General features: G+C 41.6%; 1 protein-coding gene across 1 annotated transcript; it reads left to right on the top strand.

Moving 5' to 3' along the window:
• Positions 1–615: 615 nt before the first annotated feature.
• Positions 616–3,083, top strand: SOX11 (SRY-box transcription factor 11; the record flags this gene model as incomplete). The annotated part of the gene is made up of 1 exon (XM_080341915.1): positions 616–3,083. The coding sequence occupies one exon, from the start codon at positions 616–618 to the stop codon at positions 1,825–1,827; it is 1,212 nt and encodes a 403-aa protein (XP_080198041.1). The 3' UTR covers positions 1,828–3,083.
• Between the last annotated feature and the right edge of the window lie 8,589 nt (positions 3,084–11,672).

Genomic DNA, 11,672 nt, shown 5'->3' with positions numbered 1-11,672 from the left:
GCCGCCGCTGCCAGCTCCCTCCCGCCTTACAATGGCTCGCACCGCTCCGCGCCCAGCAGCAGCCAGCGGACACAGCCCCCCGTGGCGCCGCCGCATCCCGGGCGGAGGGGCGATCCGGTGAGAACCAGCGGCCCCTCCCCCGGCCGCCCGGCGCGCGGGGGTGTGTCAGCGCGGGGCGGCGGGAGGGGCCGCTGATAAAAGAGGTGGGCGTGGCGGTGGGCGCGGCCGAGCGCCGCCATTGGCCGGAGCGGGGAGTGATGTCACCCATATGAGGCGCTGATAACGAGTTGGGCGAGGAGCCGCGAGTTTCGCAGAAGGGGGAGTGCGCGCGGCGGGGCAGGGCGGGCGGCGGCGCGAGGCCGGGGCACGGGCAGAGCGCGAGCGCACCAGCCCAGCCGCGCCCCAGCCCGGCCCGGCCGCAGCAGCCGCCGGGGCCGCGGGCAGCGCCGAAGCGCCCGCCGGTCGCCCCGCGGGCTCCGCCTTGCAGCGCGGCGGAGAGCTCGGCTCGCCGTAGGGACAAGGTGCGGCGGTGGGAGGGGGCGGCGGAGCGGCGGCATTGTTGGCTCGGAGGGGAGCGGCGCGGCGGGAAGAGCGGCGCTTCGGCGAGAGCCCACCATGGTGCAGCAAGCGGAAAGTACGGAGGCGGAGAGCAACCTGCCCCGGGAAGCGATGGACACAGAAGAGGGCGAGTTCATGGCTTGCAGCCCGGTGGCTTTGGACGAGAGCGATCCGGACTGGTGCAAAACGGCGTCGGGGCACATAAAGAGACCGATGAACGCGTTCATGGTGTGGTCTAAGATCGAGAGGAGAAAAATCATGGAGCAGTCGCCGGACATGCACAACGCGGAGATCTCCAAGCGCCTGGGCAAGCGGTGGAAAATGCTGAAGGACAGCGAGAAGATCCCTTTCATTCGGGAGGCGGAGAGGCTGCGGCTCAAGCACATGGCCGATTACCCCGACTACAAATACCGGCCCAGGAAAAAGCCCAAAATGGACCCATCGGCCAAGCCCAATGCCAGCCAAAGTCCGGAGAAAAACGCACCCACCAGCAGCGGCGGCAGCAAAAGCTCCAAGAGCTCCAGCAAGAAGTGTAGCAAGCTGAAAGCCTCCTCCGCCTCTTCGCCTCCTAAGCCGGGAGCAAAAGCCGCCCACCACGGGGACTACGCGGGAGACGAATACGTCTTCGGCACCCTTAAAGTGAGCAGCAAGACGGTCAAGTGCGTCTTTATGGACGAGGAGGAGGATGAGGAGGAGGACGAGGACGAGCTGCAGCTGCGGATCAAGCAGGAGGCGGAGGAGGAGGAGGAGGACGAGGAGCCGGGGCCGCAGCAGCTGCGGCGGTACAACGTGGCCAAAGTGCCGGCGAGTCCCACCTTGAGCTCCTCGGCGGAGTCCACCGAGGGGACGAGCCTCTACGAGGAGGTGCGGGGCGGTGCCGCGGCGGCGGGCGGCGGCAGCAGACTCTACTACAGCTTCAAGAACATCACCAAGCAGGGCCCGCCGCCGCCGCAGCAGCCGCCCGGCCTCTCCCCGGCCTCCTCCCGCTCCATCTCCACCTCGTCGGCCGGCAGCGAGGAGGCGGACGACCTGCTCTTCGACCTCAGCCTCAACTTCTCCCAGCACGGCCACGCCGCCGCCGAGCTGGGGGCGGGGGGCGCCGCCGGCAACCTCTCCCTCTCGCTGGTGGACAAGGACCTGGACTCCTTCAGCGAGGGCAGCCTCGGCTCCCACTTCGAGTTCCCCGACTACTGCACCCCGGAGCTGAGCGAGATGATCGCGGGCGACTGGCTGGAAGCGAACTTCTCCGACCTGGTGTTCACGTACTGAGCGGGGGCGGCGGCCAGGGCGGGCGGAGAGGCAGCGGCGGAGCTGGAGCCACGCGTCGCCGGTGATGATGATGATGCTGATGATGAAAAAAAAAAAAGTCTTGTTTTCTTTAAAAAAAAATCTCGAAGTTAGTTCCGAGCCCGGGAGTTGTGATTTTTTTTTTTTTTTTTAATTTTTGTGTTTTTTAGTTTTTATTGCATTGGTTATCACAACAACAACAGCAAAGGCAAATGGGACTGGGGGAAAAAAATGATACAGAAGGCGCTGTTTGAAGCTTGTCAGTCTCTGATTGAAGTCTGGAAGATGGTCTGCAAAGAAGTCTTTGGCAGCACAACTGTTACTCAAGGGGGTTTGTGGATATTTTTTGTTTTAGTTTTTGTTTTCCCGTGAGAGATCTTAAAGAACTGTTCTGAGTTTTTGTTTTGTTTTTTTCTGAAAGGGACCATTGCAACTTTTTTTGGAGGGAGAAAACTGATGTCTTCTATGCATCCGATTCTTAACAAAGCTGCAGGGAGCTTGAAAAAATGCAGACTGTACAAACGCTTACAAATAACTGAACTGACTTAAGATCAGAGTTTACTTTTCAGATCAAATTGTTTATGGTTTTACAAATGTGATTTCTACTTGCCAACTTTTTTTTTTTTTGTAACTTGTTCCCTTATACCTCCTTGATTGAATACCAGACAGCCTAGACCTCAGTACAAAAAGGTATTGAAACATTTTTGATACATAACAGACCTCAGTCTTTTTTAAAAATTAATATATTTTCAGGCGTATTTTTGTACAGTGAAAAGGGAACATTCTTGCTGTGTTTTTTCAGTAAGACTTTTCAGGCACTTCTTCCCTTTTATTTTCTTTTTTTTTCTCTGTTTTTAGCATGCAAGTTTGTTGGTACGTTACGTCCTGGTTTTAAAAGGATTAAAATTTTAAAAAAATAATCCTTGCATCTAAAGGCCTTGTGGTTAAAAAAAAAAAAAAAAGAAAACACTTTTTTTGTACAGCTATAGTTCAGATTTGTTCAATATTTGTAGGTAAAGATTTATTGAAAATGGTGATATAGACCTCAGAGCTGTTATCTTAGTTTAAAAGATTGTATATGTACTGTACTATAGTAGGACTTTATGTATCTCATACGCTGTGATATGTGGATGGGGCCCCAGATGGAAGGTATGAAACTGGATTCTCGATTTTAGCAAAAAAAAAAAAAAAAAAAAGAAAAAAGGCACATAGTTTAAAAAGTTTCTCATGTTGTGCAATATAATCTAAAGTACAGACCATCTGCATATTTTGTAGCAAATGATGGCAAAAGCAGACTTATGCACTGTCAACATCATAGCCTGTTTTGGATTTTTTTTTTTTTTAATGCTGAAAGTCTGTATCTTGACAATTTTAATAAATCAGCTGGAACTGATAGAAACTCGTATCGCTATTAGTGTCTGTAGAGGTAACGCTGGAGATGCCGTGCTCTCACCCCTCGCCCGCGGAGGAGCGATAGCTGTAGGCTGTTGTGCATGACCACAGGTTAGGGGAGCAGGAGAGTAAGGACTGCTTCTTTTTCTCTTTCTTTACCACACTTCCCCACCTCTCCGCCTTTTTGCCCCCCACTTTGCTCCGCGAGGCCCCAGTGGGTGCCCGCCGGCGGAGGGGTCACCGTCAGGCGCGGCCGGGGATCGCTCGCTGCGGGCCGGGCGGCGGCAGGTTGGCTCGCCCCGGGTATTTTCGGCTCCCCTGCCTCCCCGCAGCTGGCGGTGCATGAGGCCGGCTCCCCGGGGGTCGCCCCGCAGTCCCCTGCATCCTATTTCCAGGGAGGCGGGCTCCGGGCGGGGTGCCCGCTCCCACCGCTGCCACGGGGAACGCGGCTCTCTCTCCTCCGTTTGCCTCCGGTCCTCCCCGCGCTGCGGTTCTTTAGCCTCCCCCTCCCTCTTTTTTGGATGAATAGCCTGGGCCAGACGTGAGGCAGAGATGCTCGGAGTAGCGGTGCTGCGTCTCCTCCGCACCGGGACAGCGCCCGGCGGGGCGGCCCCGGCCCCTCTCGGGGGAGCAGCCTCGGGCGGGGCATGGGCAGGAAGGGAGGTACGAGCTTTTGCTGTAGGTGAGCAGACTTTGTCAGTGTCTATTTTCTTTTTTTTTTTTTTTTTTTAATCTTAGGAGCCATCAGATTTCAGTTTGCGCTCTGAAGTAACTGCTGATGGCAATAAACAGACTCACAAGGTGGAAGTTAGTTTCTCAAGTTTACATTTTATCTGATAGGCATTGGTAAACTCTTTTTTTTTCTTTTTTTTTTTTTTTTCCTTCCCCACTAATTAATGATCCAGCTGTTTACAGGGACAATTCACTGTGCTGGTGTTTTGATGGCAACCACTGCTACAGGCTTTCAGACTTGCTGAAATGAAAATCCTGCATACACATTTGTAAGGCATAATAAAACATAACATTAAAACCTGCATGCATGTTATGTTTAATCAAAGACAACTCTTAGGCATTTAAGTGGTGAGATATCTTACTTTAGGTTAGTTAAACTGGTAGTAAAATGATTAATATAATCTGATCTCTTTCTAATAATAATAATAAAACACTCATGATTCTAAATAAAAGTTGTTTGGCCTAAATCTTTGCTATCAGAAAAGAGATTAGCATATCTGGGAACTCAAATTTATGTCTTGCATTGTGATAATTCTTTATGAGAAACTGTGTTTTAAAACAAACTTAATTACAATATACAAGATATCCTTGGCAATGGATAGTCCTCAATAAAACAGAGTTTCTTGAATTTTCAGTTTTTGGTCTCAAATGATTAGTGTGTTCTCCATGTAATAACTTAGAAAACAGATTGAAAACAAATGACATTTATCTCTTCTAAGGCAAAAGAGTGAAAGAAAATAGATAACACTGAAGTGGTCTAGCCTAGCCATTCACTCTCCTGCTATCAAAAGTCTGGTTTGGGGCTAGGGTGATGGAGTAAGTTGATCAGGTTCTAAGTCTTAAAACTGAGCCAAAATTCTCTTAGCAATTCTTCGAGCTATTATGAGAGTATGGGGACTTGTACTTCCAGTCCCTTCCTTCTGATACGCATCCTTGTTTATTAAAGTGATAATAGGCAGTGTCATTAAACATTTGTGCTTTACAGATGTTCAATGAGTTATGAATGATTATGGTTGAATATGGGCTGCATTTAGTTTGCATTGTAATAAGGTCTGTGTCTCAGCCTACGAAAGTTTTGACTTGTGTATATTTTTGGAAGATGTTTTTAAAATTACCATTTAAAATATTAGTCAAGGATAACTGATTTAAAGGATCCAAGTATAGAGCAGTTGGGCATATTTTAAAAGAGCAACAGGTCTACTTTAGTCAAAGAATATAATATCCACTCAGAAGTATATCTTCTAGATGGGAATTATACAATATTATATCAGAGGAATATTTTGAGTGAAGGTATGTGGTGCAGGGAGACATTTTTGTCCAGACAGTTGAGTTTCTTTTATTTCAGAGTTTATTGTTGCATATTGCTCAAGGAAAAATTAGGTAGTGTTTGGTTTAAACCACTACACTGTTAGGGCTGAAGTTTGATGTTGTTGAATGCCTAAGCTCCTGCTGATCTCAATAAGAGCAGAAAACAATTTTCTAATCATGAAAAATAGCATCTGTTAAGCTACTCTCTTTTTTTTTTTTTTTTTGCTTTTGTCATATCTAATAATACTCATACCTTCTGTTTCTCTTTCTTTCTATTTTTTACTGTATGTAGCAATTCTTATTGACATGCTAGAGCAGTCCTGTTGCACACTTAGTATCTCCTGTGGCCTTTTTTTCCACATTCTTTGCATTTGTCTCTGGACAATACTACTCCAAGTGTAATAGGACTTAGTAACAGACGGGAGAAAAATAAGCTTTTTATGTGGAAAGACAATTTACTTGGTAACACCGAAGATGTCAACTCAGTGTAAAACTTAGTCAAACATGATGATTCTTTTTGATTTTAAAGTGAACTTTTTTTGTAAACCTATCATTTTTCCCTTTTTGTTGTTTTTATTATGTTTTTCCTCTCTTGCTTTTAAAAGAACCACAGCTAAGAAATATTTTCTTCTTCTAAGTGCAGTCTTTTATGAATGTGGTAGAAACACTCATTCCAAGCATCCTATAAGTGCTACATGCTCATTAGGCATTCAGTGTCGTTCAGGTGAAACTTCTTCAAGTCTATTGAATGTGATTTGTATGTGTGCAGTCTGATCCTTCACTCATGCCTGTTTGAGGAAAGTGCAACTCTGTTGTTACACCAAGGTAAAACTGGTGTGGGGTCAAAATCAGGGCCACATAATTTTTAGGTATTTAATAATCAATGCAGTTCATGAAGTTCCTTTTTACATCTTCACAATTGTTGCCTAGTAAGGCCTTAAACCTGCACTGGTTAAAAAAAAATTCTCATTGAGCTTAATGGGAATTTTTGCCTCAAGGGCTGCTGACAGGATAGGTGTCTTAGTTCCTCCTAACCTTCATTTGTAAGCATGGCCAGGAAAAAAACAAACAAACAAACAACAAAAGCTTAATACAATGAGTTGCCTTACATTTCCCCTATTAGACAGTTGTATTCCTTTGATTTATTTCCTTTCCCCTCACCCACATCTAAGGCTGTGATTGTTTCTGGTTTTCTTATTTTTTTGCACACTACCTATACCAATTAACTGCCTAATTAGTTTTCTCTACATGGATGCAGTGAATTTGTAAGAGAATTTCACAAGCAAGTAGTTTTTTAGTGAGTTTAAAGTAAATAGAGTTTTAAAGACCTATTTTTATATTCAATATAAAGCACAAATGTGCAGAAAGTGTAGAATGACTTACAAAAAGGGAAACAAAAGTTCATAATATTTCATGTATAAAAGTAATACCTTCTTTGGGTTGATATTCTCTTAGAAAACCCAATACTTATGCCAGTGCAAAGATAGGAATATTTTAAAAACTCTTAGAAAATTGTGATTGACAGGAATTTCAAAGGAATGACTTCTGTAGGTACAAGGAAACCCCTAAAGCAATATGGATATGAAGGGGTGAATGGTTTTCAATGATGAACAACAACCTGGAAGTGTGAGAATGGAGGTTTCAATCCTTATTAATTAATCAAATTTCTTCTTTTGTGGTTAGCTACAACATCTGAGTTTTCTGTGAAGTGCAATCTTGCGGGATGAAAAAGTGCAAGGGCGCTAGACTTGTAAGACTTGTGAATACGCACAAGCAGGTTTGATATAAAAAATAATTCAATAAGCTAAGGCAGTCTATTCCCTAACAAAATTATGTGTTATTAATTAGGGCTTTTGATTTTGGTAATTCCCACTTCCAAGAAAATCAAGACACTGATTTACCACTTGAAGAAATTTGATCAAATAATAATGATTAATCCAGGAACTCCCATTGTCACAATTTGTTTTTGTTTCCATCGTCCTGCTTATCTCCAAAACCAACTTGCCTCAACTCCTGGCAAAGCCAGGGAGAAGAGTTATATGCCATTGTTACTTCATTTACAATTTGTATCTGTTTTTGCTCTTGTACATATGTTGGCATTTTGGAGTCTTTACATAATGCTGTGATACTTCTTTTTCTTCTTTCCTTTTATTTTCTTGGTGGGCTGTTTTAAAATGGAGGCCTGTTTTCCAGTGTGGGACTTTTGATGGTTACAACATTTCAATGATGTTGCATGATGGCCACAGGTGGGGGAAATTGAATGTTTTAGAGCAGTTTTTCAAGCATGACACTTTTAAAATATGTAATTTCAAAGACTTTTCAAGGCCACATGAAATTAGTTTTCATAGCCACTCCAGGTCTTGGGGGGGGGAAAGCTGAAAAGTACTTTTGTTTAGAAGTCTGAGTGATGGTGGGGGGGAAACCTTTTCGTGAGGTTTTTGCATGCCAGTGCACGGCCTATTGCTGTGAGAGAAGGAATATGGTGAGGCTGCTTGAGGCAATGCACTGGAGGACAAAGTGTTTTCTAGCACTAGAATAAGAAAATGCATGGCAAAGTTTTGTCTTCTAGTAGACTATATAGCATGCAGAGTTTAGTATGTGTCAAAACAGTGTATGACATTGCTGTATCAAAGTTGTAAAATTAAGCATTATTTATTGAAAACTATGTATTTTTTTTGTAAAAACCTGATCACCTAGAGGATTAATATCAGTGACTTGTGCTAGTGCTACAAACTTAACCAGCTTCTTTACTACAGTACTTGATATGCAGTGTTAATGCTCAGGGTTGAAACCAGTCCACTCCAATGTCCTTTTTTGCAAGAGTTTTTAAATAAAGGAACAACATAATGCAATTGTTCAAAAGACTCTAATAAAATTGTGTGATCAATCTTCCTACGTGTTTTTATGTGGATTTTTTTTCCATTGTTGCATTTGGTAAATGCAGTTCAGCTACTATACTGAATCCATTTTTCATTCTGTGGGCACCCAAATCTTAAAGTCAATGGGAATGTCTTTCAAAAACACCCTCAACACGTAGCTATGGTCAAAGTACAGAGGGTAAATGCTATTCTGAGCACACCTGGGAGGCACTGAGACAGAGAATAAGCCAATTAACTTAATTTTATTTTATTTTTTTTTAGTTAAGACTCTGGATAAAACAATAAAGTATTTCGTGATAAACATTTTAGATGTTGCTTTAAAGTTGACCATGAATGAATGAAATAAGATGGATTATATGCCAGCAAACCCCATTTCTCTCTGTATCTTTTTCTACAATTTACCATCTAAATGTATTTTGACATAGAAAAAAGTCATTCTGTATTAAGATTCTAGTTATGAAAATGTTTTTATGGGAACCCTGTAATCAATTACTGGAACTATAAAAAGATGTTATTAATGTGTTTACGTGGTGAAAGTTTGTTGTATATTAAATATTGTTTTATAGAAATGGTGGAATTATATTGTTACAAATTCAAAATTTGCAATTAATACAAGCCATCTATTCCTGTAGGCATATTCCCATATTCCAAAAAGTATACAAGGCACATCTCTCTATTGCTCATATTTAATGTCTATACTTTTGCAAGTTTACCTAGGGATGAAAGTATCAATCAATACCTTCCCACTGGGGGGTTGTTGGTTACTCCTAATATCCAGGAAATAACAGAAAAATTCTAATCAACTTCAGCTGCAGCTGATACGAGCCTTTAAACCTGGGAAGAGTCAATTCACCAAATAAAAAAGTTCCAGATAGTTTTGTATGACTCTTGAGCACAGCTCTTCCCATTGTTCCTGTTCTTTCCTTGTCCCAACAGAGTTAGCTGAATAGATCCTTTCCCCAAAATATACTTCTTGGATGACAAGTGCTGATTTCTGTTTAACTTATCAAACCTATTGAGAACACTGAAAACAATCTATATAATTTCAAAAGTCTGTTGTAGTACTATTTTTTTGTGTGAATGGAGATGTGCAACTGTTGTGAAGTAAGGATTTGAATGTGACATGTCATAGTAAAAATAGGAAGTTTAAACTGGTCGTTGTAAATCCGTGAAATAAAATCTTTATATACAGCCATCATACCACTATCCTCTCTGTACATATCAAAATTTTTCAAAAAAGCGTTTTTAAGGCATTTTAGAAGGTTTTGAAACAATGCATCGAGAGTAGTCCATGGTGTTGTGGTTTTTGGTGGTGGTGGTTTTTTTCCCTAGTTCCTGTAGAGTTTGTTTATTCAAGTCCTATTGTATATAACCAAACACAAACTAGGATTCTTCTAGAACAGACTAAGGTTATCTTCATACTATCTTAAATGTCTCTAAGTGAAGTCTTCTGTTTGGTTCCTCCTGAGTGAGAAGTATCATTATCACATTAGGAAGCTCAGTTTCAGTTCTCCTATATCAAGTCTTATTATTGTCAGAGAGAATTTCTGCATGACACATTGGGAATCTTTCTTATCCAGTTTTGAAAAGTGTTTCTGGATTGGTAAACCACAAGCTATCACATCCTAAAACTATAATTGGGGAGGTATTGTGTGGCCTAATTGTTGGCTCAGTTTTATATGAAACAGTAGAAGCATGTTTTTGGTGAAAAGAAGAAAAATATTTACTTGGCATTTCAGTTTTGATTAATATGTTCTCAGGTTTGAATGTAAGGTCTAACCCTAATTGAAATGCATGAAAACATGGAATATAAGTAACATAAAGCCATGCAAACACCCAAAAACATTTGTGTCATTACAGAGTTAACACAAGATCACACATATGCAGTTGTATTTTCATTGCAATGCTTGCTGGACCACTGTAAATGGCTGGAATGTAGTGTCCATTAAAATCTATACTCTAAGGTTCTGAGAACTTCAGAAGATTTTCATCTGTTGGACTTAAAGTATTATCCCTGGAGTTCCAGAATTTTTAAGATAATATTTACACAGCCTATTAAAATGTTGGTAGAATAGTAGAAAAAAACCAAACCAAACCAAAACAAACACCTACCACACTAATATCTTCAGCTCTAGAAATTACAATTCCCACCATAGTCAAAGGATCTTAGCTCTTTCCCTTAAAATCTGACGTTTACATTTATTTGCATTACTCTGACATTTTCATAAGCTAAAGTGTCTGTGATAGATCACTTTTTCTACAATTCTGTAAATTCACTTAAAAGATGATTATTATCTTCAACCAAAATTGACTCATGTATATACTTTAAAATACAAGTCTTACTTTATCAAATTATAATGTTAATAAATACTGAAGGGTACGTAGAGAGTGAGGCAGGATTCATCTGCACGCAAGCACAACATGCAATCCAAGAAATGCATAGCAAAAAAGAAACTCTAGACCTCAGTTATAATTGTCCCATTAAGTTTCATTTTAATGTGACATTTTGCTCTTTCATATGCGTAAGTATTTTTTTTCTCTAATACACCAAATATGCATGGTTAAAACTCTGCGACAAATTTTTGTGTTCACATTGCTTTTTTCAAGTCAGTACTATAACTAAGAACTTGTCTTTTGTGTGTTTATAATGTAGCTTGCATTTGCACCTAGCCTTTACTTGGAGACCTCATTTGTCTGCACAATCGTATTGTAATGATATTCCCTGAATTTCTGTAAAGCCTGACTTTCATTCACCTAATTTCGTTCACCTTGTTCATTGACTTTTAGCGATCATACTCTTTAGAGATCATAACCAAACTGCTCCCCTGACAGTAGCACTGCTGTGCTTTCCTTCTCTTTTCAAGGGTAGAAAATCATGGAGAACTGCTTACCTTCCATGTCTTTATGTCCTTGGAAAGTTCTACCACTATCTCTTTTTTAGGCTGTGGACAGCCATAGCCTAAAATGAGCTTTGCATTCCTCAGCTGTATGTGGCCATTCATCAACTGTGGGTTATCAAGGCCAATAGTTCTGCAGGCTGAAAGACAGAAAGATTCATCTGGAGTCAACCACATTTATGAAAAGCACCTACTTAAACTGTTAAAACTATTCATCCTGATTTTGCCTGAAGTCAATGTGAATTCATCTGTAAACAGAATAGTGGGGTATTAGTGTCTGTATAAGGGGAAATAACAGCAGCAAAAATACCTGCCCCCCCAGATAATTGCTTGTTTTAAATGTAAATCTTGATGTAGCCATGATGATTTCAGTTTTCTCCAGCCTCAAAGAGTCTTTGTGACTAAACATTTTTACTTTTTTTTTGCTATATTTGTCAGATGTAGAATATTGCATTTTTCCGCAAATGTATTATGCATTTGGAAGACAAGGAAATATACACACGAAGTAACATAAATTTGGAAAGTATTTACCATAATACTAAAAACACTTGAGAAGACTATGGCAATAGATTTTCAAAAATACTTATCTTTGCTTTCCTTATGGCAATCTCTTGCACAC

The sequence above is a fragment of the Nesoenas mayeri genome, assembly GCF_963082525.1.
Source record: "Nesoenas mayeri genome assembly, chromosome: 3".
Classification (NCBI taxonomy): domain Eukaryota; kingdom Metazoa; phylum Chordata; class Aves; order Columbiformes; family Columbidae; genus Nesoenas; species Nesoenas mayeri.
Note: the sequence above shows the minus strand (reverse complement) of the source record. Positions and strands in the feature narration are given on the sequence as shown.